Here is a 20436-nt window from a genome sequence, read left to right on the forward strand (position 1 = left end):
AATTGTTTCAGTGCTGGTGACTCTGGGGCCTTATATATACATTCTACTACTGAGCAACATTTCACCCCTGAAGGAGAGAGAGAGAGAGAGAGAGAGAGAGAGAGAGAGAGAGAGAGAGAGAGAGTGTGTGTAAGAGTTTGGATTTGCCACTTAGAAATTCCATGACTTTGTTTAAATTCCATAACTTGCCTCTGCCTAGCTCCTTCGTGGTTAAATCAGGGTGACCATGTGATGTGGGGGTGAAGTGACTTAGCTGCTCACTGTCTGTGCGTGGGGCAGTAGTCTGCTCTGCTCTTTCTGTTGAAGAGGCCGCCCAGCCAGTCCTGTCCCACTGCTCTCCACTTTGCAGACACTTTGTCCTGGCCAGCATCAAAGCTCAGATGTGGGGGCTGGGGATTTAGCTCAGTGCTAGAGCGCTTACCTAGGAAGCGCAAGGCCCTGGGTTCGGTCCCCAGCTCCGGAAAAAAAAAAAGAACCAAAAAAAAAAAAAAAAGCTCAGATGTGGACGTTGGGTCCCAGCCGCCCTGCTTCATCTCCTGCCCTCCTTACTCTGTCACAGGCGTCCAGTATCCAGCAGGCTGCCTTTGTGACCCTGTACACTTGGGGTCTTGCATGAACTGCTTTTTTTTTTTTTTTTCCCCGGGGCTGGGGACCGAACCCAGGACCTTGCGCTTCCTAGGTAAGCGCTCTACCACTGAGCCAAATCCCCAACCCCATGAACTGCTTTTTAATAACTTGAAGTGGCCATACCTTTCTGGTTTGTCTGTGATTCTTTATTAAGAACATGCTTAAATATTTGTCTCCACACAGTCAACTACTCTCATAAAACCCATACTGCATTGCTATGACATCTCTTTCCGTCTCCCCGCACCTCTCCTCAGGTCTTGTTTTGTGCACCGGGCTGCCCTGGAACCCTGTGTGTATCATGTTTTCTTAAAGCTTATGGTCCTGCCAGGCTTGGTGGCACACATCTCTCATCTCAATACTTGAGAAACAAAGGCAGGCTGATCTCTGAGTCTGAGGCTAGCCTGCTGCAGAGTGAGTTCTAGTCTAGCTAGTGCCACACAGTGAGACCTAACTCACAAACAAACAAACAAACAAACAAACAAAACAACAACAAAATGATGACTCCCTACCTCTGTCTCCTGGGTGACGGATTACAGGCTTGTGTCACCTTAACGGGCAGTAACTTATTCCCAAGGTTGCCCTGTTAATCAGACAGTGAACTCTGGAGGGGGCTGTTGCCCCTTCCACTGCTGGTGCAGGGCTTTGCATGACTGGTGCAGAGCACACACTCTTCCTGCTGAATGAGTGGTCAGGGTTTGCAATTTACTAAAATTTCGGTGCTTCCAACTCCAGGCTGCAGGAACTAGTTGATCGAGTGCTGGAACGCTTTCAGTCAATGGGGCTCGTCATGAAGGAGTGGACCAGTGTGAAACTGCACGCCACCGTCATGAACACACTCCTCAGGAAAGACCCCAATGGTAAGTCCCCGAAGAGCTGCAGCAGGGCGGCAAAGAGCAAGGCCTCTGAGACCAGCTAGTGCTCAGGTGGTGGCCATGAGCCCCTGATAAGCCCTTGCCCTGATGAACCCAGTGCCTTCCATGCAGTTAGTTCTGTCACACACGGGGTTGTCAATTTTGTATACAGAAATAGGAGATACGGGTTGGGGTCCAGTTTAGGGTAAAGTGCCTGTTTAGTATGTGTGCAGTCATTGAGCGTTTCTCCCTCCGAGAAGGATGTAAGACACCCAGGTAAATTTAACCCAAACGATGCAGAGCTTAGTCTCCCCACACCTTGTTCCCTTCTTTCAATCCACAGGGTCTCCCACTTGCCTGTAATTCACTAAGTAGGGCGGTCTGGCTGTCCAGTGGGACCAAACCCTCCTATCTCTGCCTCCTTTGGGCTAAAAGTATAAGTGTGCTACCATGACAGCTTTTCTCTGGTTCTGGGGATGGAGCTCAGTGAGGCCGTCATCCTGCAAGGCAAGCACTTCCGGACGGAGCGGCTCCCTACCCACACTGCCTCCTTTTTAATAGTCTCTTCGGTATTGATCGACTTCTCCCCAGATTGCTCATGTTCCTTTTGCTTAGCAGGGAAGCTGCTTTGTTTGTGTTACTTGTGTTTTTGAGACAGGATCTCCATGTAACCCAGGCTGGCCTTCAGTTTGCTCTGCAAAAGGGACGTGACCTTGAGCCCTTGATCCTGATCGCTGGCTTTATAGGGCTATGCCACTATGGCTGGCTTTCAGAACACAGTTTTAAGCTGAGGGGTATGCCTGAGGGTGGGTCTTATTTAGAACACTTCCCATTGGAGCTAGGTCAGGAATTCCCACACAAGAGCTAAACTGAGATCTGCTCACACAATTGTTAGAACTCTGACCTGGGCCTCTGCAGACCTGTACAATAGAAGAATGTACTGAGAAGTAGAGATCGGAGTGCAGGGAAGGCAGGGAAAAGTTACCAGTCAGACAGCATTCTGAAAGTTAAACAATCCTTGAGGGCCTTTGAATTTTCCCTTCCATGTGCTCTTCTCTGTATTGAAATTTTACTTGAAAAGGACATGAAAAGATGTTACTTTCCCCTGCCCCCTGTCTCCATTCCCTTTGATAATATTCTGGCTGTCCTTTAAGGACATCTTTTGGGACATGCAACCTAAATTAACTCAGTCCGCTGGAGCACAGTTTTGTTTAGGCCAAGGTCATGGACTTGCTGCCTTCCCATGTGGAATGTATGGATAGCTTTAATGGTAGCACTCCCCCACCCCCAACCCAATGTGAAGGATTCCTTGGGTCAACCCAAAGCCTGGACACCAGCAACTTTGAATAGTTTATATGTGAGTTTTTGTGTATTTTAATGCAATTAAAATCACATGCCATTTATTTGGGGGTTATAAAACCCCGGAGGTGACTTCGTGGGAGACTGAGATCCAGGGAGAGTTGTCAGTTACCCAGTGTGTAGTTAGTGCCTGAGAGCCTCATCTCCTGACTCTCGGCTGCTCCTCCTCCCTCCTCGTGCTGCTTCCTAAAGCAGGAGGTGAGAAGTTTGCTAGGCAGCCTGGTGACCTATAGACACTTGAGGGCAGGCACAGAGAGCCTTCTCAGCTTCTTCTCACACTGTCTCTGGATTCTTTCCAGCTGAAGGCAGGTACAACCTCTACACAGCAGATGGCAAGTATATCTTCAAGGAAAGAGAATCTTTTGATGGCCGGAACATTTTAAAGGTCAGTATGATGCAGAGTAACATGGGAGTCTTTTGGCGCCTGCCCCAAATGAGGAGGAAGCAAGTTGTCACCTTTTAACATTGAAGTGCTTCCTTCTGCTTCTCGTGAGAGGATGCAGACCATTGTCGTGTCAGAGAGAGGCGTTGGGGGAGATCCCTAGATCCATCCATCTGTCTTTCCATCCGTCCTCTTGGCACCTCTAGAGTGTTTGCAATCTGTGACTTAAAGACTAACATTTCCCAGCGACTCTGATACTTGACTTGAACCCAGTGAGTTTTACTTTATACTCTAGAGGTCTGAGCTTGCATTTTTTAAGTGAAGAAATTGTTTTGATCTAGTACATTTTTCTCTTCTCCCACAGAGTTGCTCTCCAAGGTTACTTCTAGTCTATTTTTACTCAGGAGCAGCCTGTGTCCTAAAAGTAGGTAGTCAGTGTCTGACTGCTGAGACCTCCCTGTTCTGAATCACAGTCATCTTTGAGACAGGAAAATGCAAGGAGTTCTTCTGCCCTGCATTTCTCTGTCTCCTGCACACTGCCTCAGTTACAGCTGCTCTGTCGGGTGAACATGCCATGGTTCCTCTGGGCAGAGAGAAACAGACAGGCTTTGATGATTCTCATGTTTGCTGATGGCTTAGGTCACATGGTTTCAAGGCCATGAATATTTTCTAAAGAGGGTGTGTATGTCTATTAAAGTTCTTTAGAGGAACAGAATTGATATTTACATGTATATCTTGTATATATTTATCCCTGGATGGAAAGTTCAAGATGAGATGGCCTTCAGTATACACCCAGGGAAGTAGGTTCTGATACTAGCAAACTTGCTGACAAGAGTAAGGGCAAGCAGGCAAAGAGCAAAAGCTTCCTTCGTCTGTATTCTTTATATAGCCTGACAAAAAGGCATGGTCCAGATTTAGGTAGGTCTTATCACATCAAATGATCTGGATTTAGATGAGCCAGGCAAGAAAGAAACTCCTCACAGGTGTGCCCAGCCCTCACAGGTATGCCCAGCCCTCACAGGTGTGCCCTCACAGGTGTACCCAGCCCTCATAGGTGTGCCCTCACAGGTGTGCCCAGCCCTCACAGGTGTGCCCAGCCCTCACAGGTGTGCCCAGACCTCACAGGTGTGCCCAGCCCTCACAGGTGTGCCCAGACCTCACAGGTGTGCCCTCACAGGTGTGCCCAGCTGCTTTGGTTTTAGTTGACTCCGTGTGGTCAAGATTAGCCATCACAGTGTGTAACAATGGTCAGAACTGCTGCATCTTAGGTGTGCCGGCCTTTACTCCTCCCTTCCCTGCTTCCATTCCTTTACCTCATCCCAAAGGCTCTTCCCAGAAAGCTCCTCTCCCTCATTTGTACCACAGGCTGTTTGAGCTTTATTTGAATTCCATAAGAACCAAGTTGGCTTTAAGACATTCCTAAAGATTTCTTTCTCCATTGTTCTTTAAAAAAAGAAAGAAAAAGAAACAACAAAAACAAACATAACCAAGTATAACAACAAGACTCAAGTATGCCTGACCCCATGGCGTGAGCCTGTACTCTCATTGAGGAAGGCAGAGTCTAAGGTTGGCCTGAGCTACATAAGACCCTGTCCGGAAGACCAAAGAAACAAACGAAAGCAGTGAACAGGGAATTCCAAACCATGGCAACAGAGGAAGAAAAAGCATTGAATTCTATTAAAGAATGGCAGTGTTAATTACAGCTGAATTCCGCAGCAGCCTGCCACCCGCCTACAAGCTGTCATAGCCAAGAAGCAGTCTGAGCGGGGCTTCTCACCTGTGGTAGGATGTCGGTCCCATACACTCATGGCCACAGGCTCTGCTCCAGGACCATTAGTCTTGGGGAGAAAGATCCCTTTCTTGAAGTTTCCTGACCAGAACCAACCTGTGGTAATGTGTGTGTGGCTCCCTCTAGTGTTGACAAGCCACAGTACCCTTCCTCATGCCTAGGCGGGTTTTGAGCTGGGCCCAGTTATGAGTTTGGAGACCATGTAGTGTCATTCATCATGAATCTGTAACATAGGACCCACTGTGGTTAAACTTTCGGAGAAGCAATTTTAATTAGTGACACAGACTAGAATCTACAAGAATACTCAGAACGTTTGGGCGCAGCATTTGCCTGCTGCTTTGTGAAAAGGTAGTTGGTATTTAGATGGAAATCATGAGATTTTCGAGGTCATGTCTGTGAGAACCAGAGTAGTACACAGGTGTTTCTGTAAACCAGACGCTGGGCCCAAGCTCCAGCAGTAAACTAATGACAATCAAAGCTTCGTTCTGAACACACCAACTGTGAGAAAGGCGTCCTGACTCTGAAGGCGAGACAGCCGTTAGGACTCTGTCCTTGCAGTCAGGAGTTCCTGCCTCTGAGGGGCCAGGCTATCGGGCAGTGATAGTGTAAAACCATGGAAGAGACGTCCTTGTCCTTGTCCCCAGGGGCAGCACAGCCTCTAATCTCTGTGGTTCCTCCTAGTTTACTTCTTAGTCACTAGCTTCAGGGGATAGAACCTTCACCTGTGTTTCAACCAACGGATTAAATCTCTTCAAAAATCAAGGCACTGTGGGGGTGACTGCCTTGCCAGCGCAGTGTAAATGCACCCTACATAACTGTAGTCAACCATCTTTTGGATTTGCTCTGTTAACATGAGAAACCACATTCTCCGAAACCCTTGAAATGAAAGAAACTAGAAAACAGATTGATTGTTTTTATATTTCAGTGATCAAACTTTTTTGTTTTTTGAGACAGGGTTTTATTACGTAGCCTCTGGGGGCTTAGAACTCACTCTGTAGACCAGGCTGGCCTTGAAGTCATAGAGATCTGCCTGCCTCTGCTTCCCAAGTGCTTGGATTACAGGCATGCACCATCATTCCTGGCTTATTTTGGATTTTAAATACATGCACATAAGCAAGTGGAGGCTGGAGGACATCTTTGATTCTCCCTTCCACAGCAAAGGTCGAAGGGATCAAGCTCAGGCAGTCAGACTTGTGCAACTGCCTTTTTGGAAAGAACTATCTCACAGACCTCAAAATTATTATTTTAAGAAAGAAAAAAAAAGACACAAGATAGGAGCTGACTAGAGTAAACAGAAAGGCTAACCATGTTGGCTACAGAGGCGCTTTTCTCACAGACTAACCAGCGTACTAACAGCTCATAGGCCAGGGAGCAGGAGCGAGCGTCTTTGGGAGGCAGCCTCGGGAAGAGTCAAGCTCCTCAGCTATTCATGCAGAAACAAGGCGGGGAAGAGTCATCGCCATTGCTCTGAGAATTTAATGAGTGCTGGCCGATGGCTGCTCTCCATCCATGCCTTAGTATTAAGAAAAAATCCTCTAATGGCTTTTGGAAGTAGAAGGCACTTTTTTCTTTTGTACAGTTCTTTTCAGAGCCAAAGAAGCTGTAATTGACTAGTGGCTGGTTATTCCTAGTTAAAATAAGACTTCCCTAGGGACGGCTTTGGAAGGAGAACCTGACAAAGAGCTGTTCTGTGTCATTTAGAGTGGACACAGGGAGAGCGTAGTCTGCCGTGGTGCTTTATGGCAGGCTGACGGCTCCAGGAGGGTGCATTAGTGAAATGGCCCAGCCAAATTAATAGGATGGTGTCTGTGAGAGTTTCCATTTCTAAGAGGTAGCAGGAGAGATGCATTTGTGTCACCATTGGCTACAAGTAACTGAAGAAACATGGCTGACTTGAGCACAGCAGGAGCTAAGGGAAATGACTGGTCATCAGTGGGCAGCCCCTGACAGCCAGGCATGATGGCCTTCTGCTTCGGGGACTTGAGAAGTAGTAGCTCGAAGTGACAGAACCAGTCTCTAAGCCCTTCCTCTCAACAGACTGACCGAAGGCTGAGGGAGAAGCCCTAGGTGGCAAAGACAAACTAGGGGGTCTGAGAGGCCATGGGAAGCACTGCAAGTTCCACGACCAGAGGGCGCCACCATTTCCTTAGAGACTCAGAAACTCCTAGTACAGGCTGAGGGATGCAGGCCATTAATCTCAGCATCCCAGAGTTACTCAGGAGGATGGCAAATCCAAGGCCTGCCTTGGCACTTACTGAGGCCAGGAGTACCAGAGTAGGGCTAGAGGCGTGGCTTGGCGGTGACTGCTTGCCTAGTATACGTAAGGCCTGGTCAGCCCTTTGGACTGCATCGGGACGTTTATCTTTTTTTTTTTTTTTTCCGGAGCTGAGGACCGAACCCAGGGCCTTGCACTTGCTAGGCAAGCGCTCTACCACTGAGCTAAATCCCCAGTCCCGGGAATGTTTATCTTAATCCTGCTGCGATAACTCATATGTGTGACTTGAGAGTTGGAGCTGAGGCAAAAGGATTGCCCTGTGTTTAAGGCCATCCTGAGCTACATAATAAGCTCCAGGCAAGCCTGGGCTACAGGATGTGACTCTCTCAAAAATAAAACCACTGTGAAAACTTGGAGGCAAGTCTGAAGGACATTACTTTATTATGAGAGAGTCTTAATTGAGGAGGCAGGCAGCATTGAGCTGGGTATATTAATTTTAATAGTTTTCCTAAAACATGATTCCAGTCCTTCATCCAAACCGAGCCTGGAGTTGGTAGTGAGCTGCCTCTCCCAGCATTTGATCTCCTCACTTGATCTGGTTCACTCCTTAGCATCCTTAGAGGAAACCAGGAAGAGTAAATGCATTTCATTTCCTCGTTTATTTTTACCATTTAGAAGTGAGCTTTATTAGGCGACAGAGTCTCGTGACGGTGATGGGAGGCACGGTCAGGTCTTGATGTGGGAGGAGGATGGCGTCATCCCAGCAGGGTTTGCTCTGGTTCTTCACTCCTGGACTCCGCACAGTGCCTCCAGCAGTTTGCCAGTTCCAGCCCCATTTTCCTGAGGTTCTCCTCCTCCATGTTGGAGTGGAGTTGTGATTCTTGTGCCTTCCCGTGTCTCCTGTTACCTAACTTCCACACATAAAATGTTAATTGCAATGCAAAATTATTAGAAAGGATTGTCTCTTACTTGATGAAGAGAATTGAATTTATTATGTAGTAACTCTCAGCTCGAGCACTACCATCCCTGGAAACTGCTTCTTTGTTACTTGGCTTTTTAAATTTTTTTTCCCCTCAAACCTCAAACTTTTCAGGAATCCCTTGATGGATCAATAAACCCATTGCATTATGGGAAGCTGAGCAGCTGCCCCTGCACTTGGGGCTAAATCATTGGATTCATGCTGCATATGGCGTACTACTCGAAAAGGAAAAGTAGTTTTTTTGTTTGTTTGATTGATTATTTGTTTTTGAGACAGTTTCATGTAGCCCAGGCTAGCCTTGAACACCATGGTAGAGCCAAGGTAACCTTGACCTTCTGATCCTCTGTCCTCTGCCTCCTGAACGCTAGGGTTACACATGAGCACTGCCCTTGGTTAATGTGCTGGGACGGAACACGGCTTTTTTCAAGTTAAGCCAGCGCTCTCCAAGGGAGCTACATCTCCAGCCCCTAGGATTTGATTTTTTTTTTTTAAAGATTTATTTATTTTATTCATATGAGTACACTGTAGCTGTCTTCAGACACACCAGAAGAGGGCACCGGGTCCCATTACAGATGGTTGTGAGCCACCATGTGGTTGCTGGGAATTGAACTCAGGACCTCTGGAAGAGCAGTCAATGCTCTTAACCGCTGAGCCATCTTTCCAGCCCCAAGATTTGAATTTTTTAATCCTATTCAGTAAAGTAACAAAGCAGATGTCAGTTCCGCCATCTTTTTAGTAAGTTATCTTTATTGATTTTACATATGATGACTGATTTCTGCTAGAAAAAGGAACATCACTGTGATAAAGCAAACGCCCTTGAAAACACGGTGCACATTTCGATAAGGTCTGAAAGGTTTCCATGCAGTTATGCTGATTATTTTTGTTTTTCTGTCAGTTGTTTTATTTCCTCTCAGATGCTAAGACCTGATAGTTGTATCTAGTGTAATTTGCAACTTTGCAACCCTTACTGAATAGTTCCAGAGTTTTGTCAAACCAGCAGCTCACACTGCAAGGCTTCCCTGCTTACATACAAATGCAGCTCACTTGACGCACTGTTAGAATAGTGAGTCTCCGTGCTATCAGAAATAACCACATTATTCTTGACAGTCACATGACCGAGGCATGGGAAACCAGCTCTGGAGGGTTTTCTTGTATGTCAGGACATGGTGTTATGAAGGAGCACCACAGAGGACGAGTAAGCACTAGCTCACAGCTGTACTTCCCAGGGTTTGGGGGACCATTCAAGGAAACTGAGCAAAAGGGGAAGACTGGGAAACCAACAACAAAGATCTTAGTGCAGGAATTGTTTGAGCTGGGTTTGTTCTCCACACACAGAGGCTGAGGCAGGAAGAATGAATCAGTTTGACGTCAGCTTGGGCCACATCATGAGTTCAGGGCTAGCCTGGGCTATATAGTGGACTCCACCCCAAAACACAAAACAGAAAGTGTAATTAATTCATTACTTGGTTCTTAAAAAAGAAAGACATGCAGCTTGTGTTGGGAGGCTTTGGACAGTAGTGTTGGCAGGACTGTGGAAGAGTGGACTGTCCCTTCGGTCTGAACAGTACTTAAGGAACGTTCCTCCACAGAATGGCCAGTAGGCAGATAAGAAAGACTAAGCGTTATCCCAGAGGCAGTTGGATCTCTGTGAGTTCAAGGCCATCCTGGTCTACATAGCTCCAGGCCAACCAAGGCAATATAGTGAGGCCCTGTTTCAAAAAATATAGATGGATGATGGATGGATGGATGGATAGATGGATGGATGGATGGATGGATGGATTGATGGATGGATTGTCAGAAAAATATTAACCAGCGCCTGATGCCATAGAACATGCCTGTAATCCTAGCACTTGGAAGGTTAAGGCAAGAAGGTTGAAAGTTCTTGGCAAGTCTGGGCTACACAATCAAGACTATGTATCAACAAAACAAAAGAAACAAATTGTCCAGTAAAGTGTTTCCTATTAGAGCAAGTTGTCAAGCAGCCAGCAGCACATTTCATTCATATGTTTCATGTTCTTGTGAGAAACAGAATCAGGGCCTGATGGGAGTGGTTGGGGTGGTGGGGGTGGTGGGGTGGTGGGTGGTGGAGGTGGTGATAATGGTGGTGATGGTGGGGGGGTGAAGGTGAGGGTGGTGGAGGAGGTGGTGATGATGGTGGTGATGGTGGTGATGGTGGTGGTGGTGGTGGTGGTGGTGGTGCTGGTGGAGGAGGTGGTGCTGGTGGTGGAGGAGGTGGTGATGGTGGTGATTGGGGTGGGAATGGGGATGCTGGGGGTGGTAGGAGTGGTGATAGTGGTGGTGGTTATGATGATGGGGGTGGGGGTGGTAGTGGGGGTGGTGGGGGTGATAGGGGTGGTGGTGATGGTGGTAGTGGTTATAGTGGGGGGTTGTGGGGGTGGGGTGGGGGTGATGGAGGTGGTGATGATGGTGGAGGTGGTGATGATGGTGATAGTGGTGATGGTGCACACCTTCAATCCCAGGGTTTACTCTCTCCCCTTCAGGGAGGCAGAGACAGACAGATCTCTGAGTTCAAGGTCAGCCTGGTCTTTAAAGCCAGGACAGCCAGGGCTACACAAAGAAACCCTGTCTTGGGGAAAAAAACAAACAAAACCCCACCACCTACAAAGAAGGAATTGGGATAGCAGATGGCTCCGTAGGTGTTTACAGCGAAGGCCTGGTGAGCTGAGTGAAACCCCAGAAACCACTAGAGGTGAGAGGAGAAAGCACACCACAGAGCTGACATCTGGCTGCCTCAGCACACAGGTCCTATGGCTCGAAAATACACACACACACACACACACACACACACACACACACACACACACACACAGGAGGTAGGGAGGGAAGAGGAAGTGAGGGGAGGGGAAGTGGCAATACATACCTGTAATCTTAGTACTCCAGGGGCTGAGACGGGGGTGGAGAGTTTTAAGATCAGCGGTACATAGCAAGACCTTATCTCAAATAACCAAAAGAAAAAAAATGAAGTAATTATCTGTAGAAGTCTGTAAGCATGGGCATCTTTTGGATAGGACTTGAGGCCATTAACTTGGAGCAGGGGTCCACAGTGAGCCTGACAACCCAGTGTGACCCAGCATCTGCTGTTTGGTCCTCAGACCAAGAACAAGCTGTGTGTTTTTAGTGGTGAGCAGGACACGGAACACATTGGGAGGATTATAGAACATGAACAAATTATGTGGAACTCAAAATTCTGAGAGCAAGGCTGAGGCACAGTGATGGAGCCCTCCCTCACCTGCTGTGCCCAAGGCCATGGCTTCGGTCTCCAGCACTGCAGAAGACAGACTCCTTTCTGCGTGCCTCACATAGTTGTCCTGGAGTACAGTATGGTCACATGAGGACCAGCTGGCACTGTTGTGACCAAGAGTATGTGGCCATCTGGCCTTTCACAGAGGTTTGCTGACCCCTAACTTAGAATTTAGAGCTTAGTTTAGTCATCTCCCTTTGTGTGCGTGTGTGTGTGTGTGTGTGTGTGTGTGTGTGTGTGTGTGTGTGTGTGTGTGTGAGAGAGAGAGAGAGAGAGAGAGAGAGAGAGAGAGAGAGAGAGAGTGTATGTGCTTGAGTGGAGGCCAGAGGTCAACATCAGGTCTCTTTTTTGGTCACTTGTCACATTCCTGTTTGTTAAACTTTATACACTAGTTTTCCTTTTCTAAGAACAGTGTTATTTTGTGTGTGCACATGTGCGCATGTGTGCTGCGGACCGTGCTATGTGGTCTGTGGACTTATCTTCCCACCCCTAGTTGGTTATGTTTCACCTCACCCAGAGCAACTCTGCATTTGTTTACTGTTTGTTTTTTGAGACAGGGCTTCTTTGTGTAGGCCTGGCCGCAGTCCTGCTTCCTGATGACATACATCAGTGTGTTTTTGAAATGGGATCTTACCTTGTGGTCTGATGCCCTTGAACTTGGGATTCTTCAGCCTCTGCCCCATCAGTGGTGTGAGTGTTTACTGGAATCTCAAGATACAGTAAGGAGTTAATGAGCAGTTAGTAAGCAACATTCAGTGAATCAGTACTTGGTTCTCTTCTCGGAGCTCTTAATTTTGTTTTGGGAGTATCGGAGGTGCTGGGTCAGAACTCACCTTCTCCCCTCCCAGGTGCTAGAATTACAAGCTGTTGCGAAGCTCATCAATGTGAAGTTAGGGTGGAGATTGTGATGAGACGCCTTGTCAAACTACGGTAGGGTCACTCAGCTGTGCTAATGACAGATGGGTGTCATCAGGGGTGGCAGCAAGTGTCTTAACCCACTGAACCATCTTGCCAGCCTCCACCTGCATTCTGGATGACTAAACCAGGAGGTGTGGGAGTGGTTGGGAGCACTGCCGTCCTTCCAGTGCCATTGCACGTCAGCCTGACAGGTGTTTGAGAGACAGCCTTAGAGCCGCTTGAAGTGCTGCACTTAGTCTCTGTTCCGTGCTGTTTGCAACATCCAAATCCAAGCCTCATTTCACCCACATTTTTTCCCCCTCAATTTATGTTCTGTTGCCTGGAAAGTGAAGACTCTAATGAGGTTGCCGGAAGATACAGCCAGCTGTCAGCAAGGTGAGGCCATTGTTGAGATGAGGTTAGGCTCAGCCGACTGCTGGTGTTGACGGAAGCCAGTGTCTGTTGCAGAAAGATGCCCTCTCACTGTGCTGTGGTTGCCTTCCCATTCAATGCCTCTTCTCTCCTGGCTCTCTGCCAGCCACAGTCACTGCTGACTTCTCTTTACAGTGGCATTGGAATACTCCCACATGTTGTCTCAGCCTGAGGGGATGCTGACACGGATCTATAGGGTCTAGCCAACACAATGACAGACATAGGCCTCAGTCTGGCAAAGGCAGCAAGTGCAGAGAAAACCCAAGAGGTTGCCATTGCTGTTCTGGGACCTGCTGCTGGCTCTCCTCAGAATGAAGTATATAGTAACATTTATTGACTATCTTCTAAGCATAAAGCACTGGCGAGATGCCTGTTTGGTGCATTTGAGGGGAGGGGGATGAATAGTCAGTCCTGAGCTCATTCCCAGGGACACTTTGAACCTGTTCTTATTGTCAGAAATACTTATCCCCATTCTTTTGTGTGTTACTCACTGAAGAAATGAGTAAGTTTTGGTTCTGTTTAGATTTATTGTAGTTATTGTGTGTGTGCGCGTGTGTATGTGTATGCATGTATATATGTGCTCATGTGCATACATGTGTGTGAGATATGTGTGCATGTGAGTGACTGATGCCCAAGTAGGCCAGAAGTGGACATCAGATCCCCTGGTACTGGAGTTATAGATTTACAGATGCTTACGAGCTACCATGTATGTGCTGGAAACCAAAACTGTGTCTATTGTAAGAGCAGAATTTTTTGAAACAAGGTCTTTTACTAAACCTAGAGTTGACCAGTTTTCCAGAATGGCTGACCCATTGGCCCCAGGGGTCTCCCTGTTTGCAGTAGTCTACCACATAGACCGGTGCATGGCAAGGTTTACCTGTAATCACAGTGCTGGGGTGAGAAGACAGAGGGACCCTCAGACTCTCTGGCCACAGTCTAGTCAGAACAGCAGGTTCCAGGTTCAGTATCTGTCTTACAAAACAAAGCAGAGAGGCTAGAGAGATGGCTCAGCAGTAGAGAGCACTGACTGCTCTTCCAGAGGTCCTGAGTTCAATTCCCAATAACCACATGGTGGCCCTGCAAGCCTAAGTGCACACCCAGGCCTCCCCCCCCCCCCCCACACACACACACACACACGCTCCTGACTAAGGAAAGCACTGTGGGTAAGCACCATGCACACACACACACACACACACACACACACACACACACACACACATACACGCTCCTGACTGAGGAAAGCACTGTGGGTAAGCACCCTTGTGGTATTGCTGTGTGATTACTGCTCCAAGTATTAGGGAATTGGCATAGAAACAAGTGAAGTGGGTAGGACTGTGAAGCTGTGATAGCTCTAAAAAGGACAAACTTCCCTCCATGAAATCATTCTAGAATCAAGGCAGAGCACTATTGTCAGAAATGAAAAGCTAGGGAGAAAGCTGTCCGGCCAGAAATCCAGCAGAATTCCAATTACTCTGTTTGTTAGATTGTCATGGCTTTCAACTCCCAAGGCATGCTTGGGCACGATAATGCTCTTTCTTCCAAAAAGCCTTTTGCTTGTTTGACGGCTGGCCACGCCTTCACCGAGGGAAGGCTGTGGTCTGAGCGGGCCCATGGGGACAGAAGTGGGTGTCACAACGTGTAAAGTTGTGGTGATGGTACTGAAGGCATGTGTCCTGCGGCCTTGGCTGAGGCTCAGTCTTGTCTAAAAGGTGACAGTAACACAGTTGACAGACAGCATGTGGCAGCCGGCCTTCTAGCTTGCCTGAGCTGTTCCTAGCTCAGCTGTTATTTGGACAGCTATTGTTTGTGCATGTGTAGCCACCCTGATGCCTAAAGACATCTGATCTCCTCTCACTTTTGGACCCCATCCCTGTGTTGGAGAACTGAGAGTGGAGCTGGACTCCTCCCTCTCCCTCTCCCATCTCCTTTTCTCCATTGTTACTTTGACACAGCCAACAGTCAGGACTTGGATACCTAATCTCCCTAATTCCCAGTTAGTTAGAATTCACTTAGTTCTTTCTGTGCGACAAGCTCTAGGGCTTTGCTTCTGCTAACCTGTACTTCCTCTTGGAGAACCTTCTTTTGCCAGTTGAGAACCGTTATGAGCACTGTCTGCGGGAAGGCGACCAGACAGGAAATAGAAACGAGAGTGGTGACAATGTTTAATGAGCACTAGTTCTTCCCATCTATCTGTGGAAACATCCCTGGGCCAGCTCTGAGATAGCAGCCACCCTCGGGGCTGCCATTACAGGCTTAGGGGCTGAGAAGTCTCTTAGCCACGCAGCCGCAGCCGCCAAACAGTTTACTGTGGTAAAGCAGTAACAGCCATGCCTCGAGGTAGGATTTTCTGGGGAAGAAGCTTGGCAGCAGATCGAGCTGCTCTCGGCCCATCTCAGATGCCAGCTCTCTAATGGCACCATGTGCGGCCTGCATGGAGGTCAAGCACGAGCTTTCCAGCCCTGTCAGCACAGCCTCCGTCTCCACTGCCTCCTCCCTGCTCCTTCTTGCTACTTTCCAAAATGGAAAGGCTCTGCAGGGAGGGGAAGTCCCTTAGCATTTTGCATATTGAGGTGCTCAGCAGAACTGCCTGGCATCCTGTGTGTATATATCGGTTTTAATTCACTCTCTAATAGGTCATTTGGTCCTAACAGCAGTCTTAAACTTGATAATACTTGCATCAGCAGCAAGGTGCAGGCCAGCCCTCCAAAAGTGCAGCCCCGAGTGATTACTTGCAGAAGGTTTATAGCCTGCCTTCTCTTGCCACCTCCCTAGGAGCAGCCAGGCTATGACCAGACATCACACACTCCAGCAGAGTCTTGAAGGTGGCTGGGGAGGAGAAGATAGGCAAGGAAGTCAAGGAAAGCCATCCTTTTCAGAAGAGACGGGGCTCCAGCTCTGTCTGTATTGTGAGTGGATGAACCAGAAGGGGGAGTGGCATGTGACAGTGTGAGGAACTGTGGCTGTCCCCAATGTGCACACACAGCCTGAGGAGGTGTGGCTGTCCCCAATGTGCACACACACACAGACTGAGGAGGTATAGCTGTCCCCGATGCACGCGCACACACACACACACACACAGCCCGAGGAGGTGTAGCTGTTCCCGATGTACACATACAGCCTGTGCACACACATAGTGTGAGGAGGTGTAGCTGTCCCTGATGTGCACACACAGCCCAAGGAGGTGTAGCTGTCCCCGTTGCGCACACACAGCCTTTCACACTTCCCTTAGAGAGGCTGCTGCTGATAGCACTTGATCCTCCCACACACTGTCCTTGGCCATGCTCCTTGGCTCTCTGTGAGAACACCGTGTCCTCTTTTTATCGGCTATTATTGGCTATTGTTATTGACTCTCTCAACATGATCACTGCAGTCTGAGCTTTCAGACTAAAAGTAGCCTGGCTGCTGGAGTCAGGGCTGAACTTGGAGCTGACTGAAAGATAGCAAAGTCTTGCCAAGACAATGCCTTTTATTCTGAAGTAGCTGCTGTCCTGGCCTTCAGAAGTATTGCAGCTCCATGAGGCCGGATTGTGGCTGTGAAGAGTCCTAGCGAACCTTCTCTTTCCTATGAGCTGGTTGGCACGGAGTAACAGAGATCAGAGTTTGGCTCTGGAACGTCCCCAGATTCCTATATGTTAAAGCCTTGGTCCTCTAGCTGTGGTGCTACTGTGAGGAGAGAGAGCTGTAGGAGGTGGGGCCTACACAGAGGGAGTGGGTCACTGGGATGCACCCTTAGGTCATGTATCCATCGTGGCTCTCTCTCACTTCCTGGATGCCATGAAATAAAAATGTCCTTTGGCTCAGCACTGAGGCCACGTGACCACGCACTGAAATCTCGGAAACCACAAGCCACATAAGCCCATCAGCCTGGTAAGTCAATTGGCACCGTAGCAATGGAAAGCTAAGAAATATAGTACTGGGAGCAGGGACTTAGCACTCTTTCCTATTGTAAATATAGGCATCTTCATAAAACACCCTGATCGAAGGTGGGAAGGCTGGCAGAGAGTCGCTCCGGACATGGGGGAAGCATGCTAGCCTTGGTTAGCTAAGGAACTCCTAGGTCCTTTTCAGAGGAATTTCCTACATGCTGGGCATGTCCCTCAGCCTCTAACATCCGGGGAGCATCTCTGTCTCTGAGCTCCACCCTTAAGACATTTCCATTTCCCTGTTTTGGTGAAGGGCTGAGCCTGTGTGTAGGAATATGGCTTGCCCTGGTATGAGCAGACCATTTCCCTGTTTTGGTGAAGGGCCGAGCCTGTGTGTAGGAATATGGCTTGCCCTGGTATGAGCAGATGGAGGCTTTTGTTCCGGACGGACATGCCTGCATCCCACCTTTTCTTTCCCTTTCCGTTCCTCCAGTGCTTGCTCTTACAGAAGTGTCCTTGTATGCAGCCAGCCGCAGCCGGATGACAAGGGTGAGGGAGACCTGAGGGCTTGAAGTGCCTGTCCCCTCGGCAGAGATGGAGTCAGCTTTTAGATTTGAGGATTTAGTTGTTGCTACTGCCGTTTTGTTTTATAAGACAGGGTCTGTCTGTGCAGCCCTGGCTAGACTCACTCTATAGACCAGGCTGGCCTCGAACCCAGAGAGCCACCTGCCTCTGCCTCCCAGGTGTGTGCACCTGGCTGTTTGAGGAACTTTAACAAATAGAACCTTGACGTGTTTGTGATCATAACCACAAAATAGATTAGTAAAGTATTTTCAAAACCAATTGTATTTTAGCCTGTTAATATCTTTCTTTATAAGTTTTCATGACATTAGTTGTGGCAGGGCTGTGGCATGTGTGTGTGGAGTTGAGAGGACAACTTGTCTTGAGTCTGTTCTCTCTCGTTCTACCACGAAGATCTAGAGATTGAACTGAGGTCATCAGGTTTGGTGTTGCAAGCTCCCTTGCCCACTGAGCCCTCTCACCTACCCTGGTGTTCAGAAGTTTCTGTTTATTACATAACATCTTTTTTCTTGAGACAAAATCTCGTCCCTGGCTGGCCTCCGAGGTCTCTGTGTTGCCAAGGATAATTTTAATTTCTGCTCTGCTTGCCTCTGCATCTGCAATGGTGGGCTTTCAGGCCTATGTCACCATGCTGGGCTTATTCAGTCAGTGTTGGAGAACAAACCATCCCCACCCTTACTGCCTGACACTTCAACCCTGTATCTGTAGGCCTTTTTTTGTGAAGAATGCTTCAAGAATTTACCACTTTTAAAAGTATTTGTGGGGAGGGGTCTAGCTTTCTCTTTAGTTCTTATCACACTGAGGCCACAGAGAAGGTACTTAATTGGGAAGGTCATCTGATCCAGGCCAACCATATCCTCTCTTCACCAACTTGTTTGTTGATCTACTTAACCCCTATACTCTGGGGAGAGGGCCCAAGGGCTTCAACTCCAGACTCAGCAGGTATAGGGGGATGGGGGCATGATTTAGAAACAGAAGTCAGTGTTGGCAGAGACCTGGGAGCTGGCCCTTTCCCTACCCGCAAAGCAGAACTGGGGCTAAGAGGTATAATTGGTGGCAGAGACACAGGACAGCACAGAATAGTGGAGACAGAAGTGGGGAGCAGCAGGCAGGGGCCCACAGTCTGCTGGAAGAGGTGTTTCCTCAGTGAGGGGCAGGGCCTGGTGCCAAGACACCTCATTAGTCCCAGGCCTAAGCACTGATACGTCATCCACGTGGATGAGTTGCTCGAAGAAGGCTAAATGTAGTCAGTTGATCCTGGGTAAGCAGCTTTGTAAGTAGCTCTGTGCTATCAGGATGGCTTGGCCACTGTGTCTTCTCAAGCGAAGTGTGTATTTGTGGCTTTTTGAGTCAGGGACTGTCCTGGAACTTACTCTATAAACTAGGTTAGCCTTGAACTCTACCTGCCTCTGCTTCCCAAGTACTGGGATCAAAAGCTTGCACTACCCACCTGGTAGGGAAGGTAAGTGACAGGCTGACAGTAAACAAATAGGCCTGTTTACACCATTGAGGCCGGGATTGTTAGGGACTGAGCAGTTCTAAGATGCCTTTATGGCTTCTTCCTAGGGACATTCTCCAGAAACAGTGGCTTCCTAGCCCTAGGGTTCCTGTGGAGGGTTCCTGTGTACCCCAGGCTGGCCTCAAACTCATGGAAATCTTCCTACTTCAGCCTCCCAAGTACTTGGCTTACAAAGTATGAGCCATCATGCCCAGCTCCTTACCTGAAACTTCTCTATGCTGACTCTCATGGCCAAACTGCAAGTTTTTCTAGTATTCGGACCCTTCTTTTTGCTTCTGGTGCAGACTATAAACTTGGCCGGAAGCGCCTAGCGGCCATGCCTGGATGCAGAGCTGACTTGACATGTCTGCTAGGATTATCAGCCTGTCACTTTTAAAATCACTAATGGCTTCCAGTCTAGTTCCCATCGAAGGTGTTCCTGACTGTTGGTCTGGTCTTCCAACTCTTAGAGAACCAGCCATTGTACCAGGCAGGCTTCTAGCATCTAAGCTTTTTAGACCTACTTCTCCAAACACTTCAAATTCCCTCCCCACAAAACAGTCCAAAAGCTTCTAAAGCACAGTGTGAATCCGAGCAATGGACTCCAAGTGTCAACTGTGTATGTGTGTTTTAAATTGTCACTGCAATCCAGTACAAGACAGGAACAACGTGTGGGAGGTATGTATGTATATATGTATGTATGTATTTATTATCAATAAATAAATTTTTGGCTCACAGTTCAGAGCTTCAGTACTAGTACTTGGCTTTGTTGACTCTGGACCATGGTGACACAAAGCATTATGGCAGCAAAGGGTGGTAGCAGAGATGGCCCAATGCATGGTGGGTAGGGCAGAGCGAAGCAAGAGCCACGCGTCCAGTAACAAACTTCCTGCTAGGTCCCACGTTCTTGATGTCTCAAGAACCTCCCAAAAGGGCACCACCAACTCAGGGCTGAACACTGTGGGGGCATTTCATAGTCAAGCCATAGAGCCTGAAACATGTGGGCACAGCCAAAGGGTGGAATTTCCTCCCAGGTTGGCGTTCTTGGATACAGATCTGTTATTCTGCCAAGAGCATGTACAAGGCCTCTTGGTCACAGCCTTCTGTTGGCCAGTATGCTAGGCCTGGTACTAGGAGCTCTTAGATCTATCTCGAGTCAGTGGTCCTAGGTTGTTTCTGTTTCTTATCTCTTAAGTGAGAACAATTATGTTCAGCTCTGGTTCTCATCACAACAACTTTTTGAAGGGTTAATGAGCTGGGATTTGTAAGGCACTTTTAGATCTTAGATGAAAGGTGTTATTTAAGCTTTGTACTGGGAGTGCCTTCCCAAGGAGCTCAAAGTGCTTGTCTTCAGTTATCCTGTTACCTGCCTTCCCGTGTGGGGAGGGAGGTGGGCAAACACTCAGATCAAGTATCAGATAGTCCCATTACTGTTGCTGTGATCTGTGAACAGGGTAATTGTGTAAAAGTAGAAGTTGGTGAAACAGTCTGAAAGTCGGGCACTGGGGGAGCTTCAAAGTGTCGTGCATTTGGTGTTCCTTAGCACACACCCCCACCCCGCACATCCCACGGGCTTCAGAAGTCTGGTCACATGTGTGAAAACAAGAGAAAGCACCCTCCCTTAGGGGAGGGACCAGCACAACCTCAACTGCTCACGTCAGTACAACCACTCAGCTCGTCTACAATTGGACCAAGTACAT

General features: G+C 48.1%; 1 protein-coding gene across 8 annotated transcripts in view; it reads left to right on the top strand.

The window, feature by feature from the left end:
- The window catches only part of Ascc1 (activating signal cointegrator 1 complex subunit 1), an 89457-nt gene that overhangs the window by 57585 nt on the left and 11436 nt on the right, over nt 1-20436 (top strand). For all 8 annotated transcript variants that reach the window (XM_087597216.1, XM_087597217.1, XM_087597219.1 and 5 more), the window contains 2 exon segments: nt 1360-1484; nt 3137-3222. In XM_087597216.1, the coding sequence (XP_087453342.1) occupies nt 1360-1484; nt 3137-3222 (211 nt within the window).

This window comes from Rattus norvegicus, chromosome 20 (genome assembly GCF_021556685.1).
Source record: "Rattus norvegicus strain SHRSP/BbbUtx chromosome 20, alternate assembly SHRSP_T2T, whole genome shotgun sequence".
NCBI lineage: Eukaryota > Metazoa > Chordata > Mammalia > Rodentia > Muridae > Rattus > Rattus norvegicus.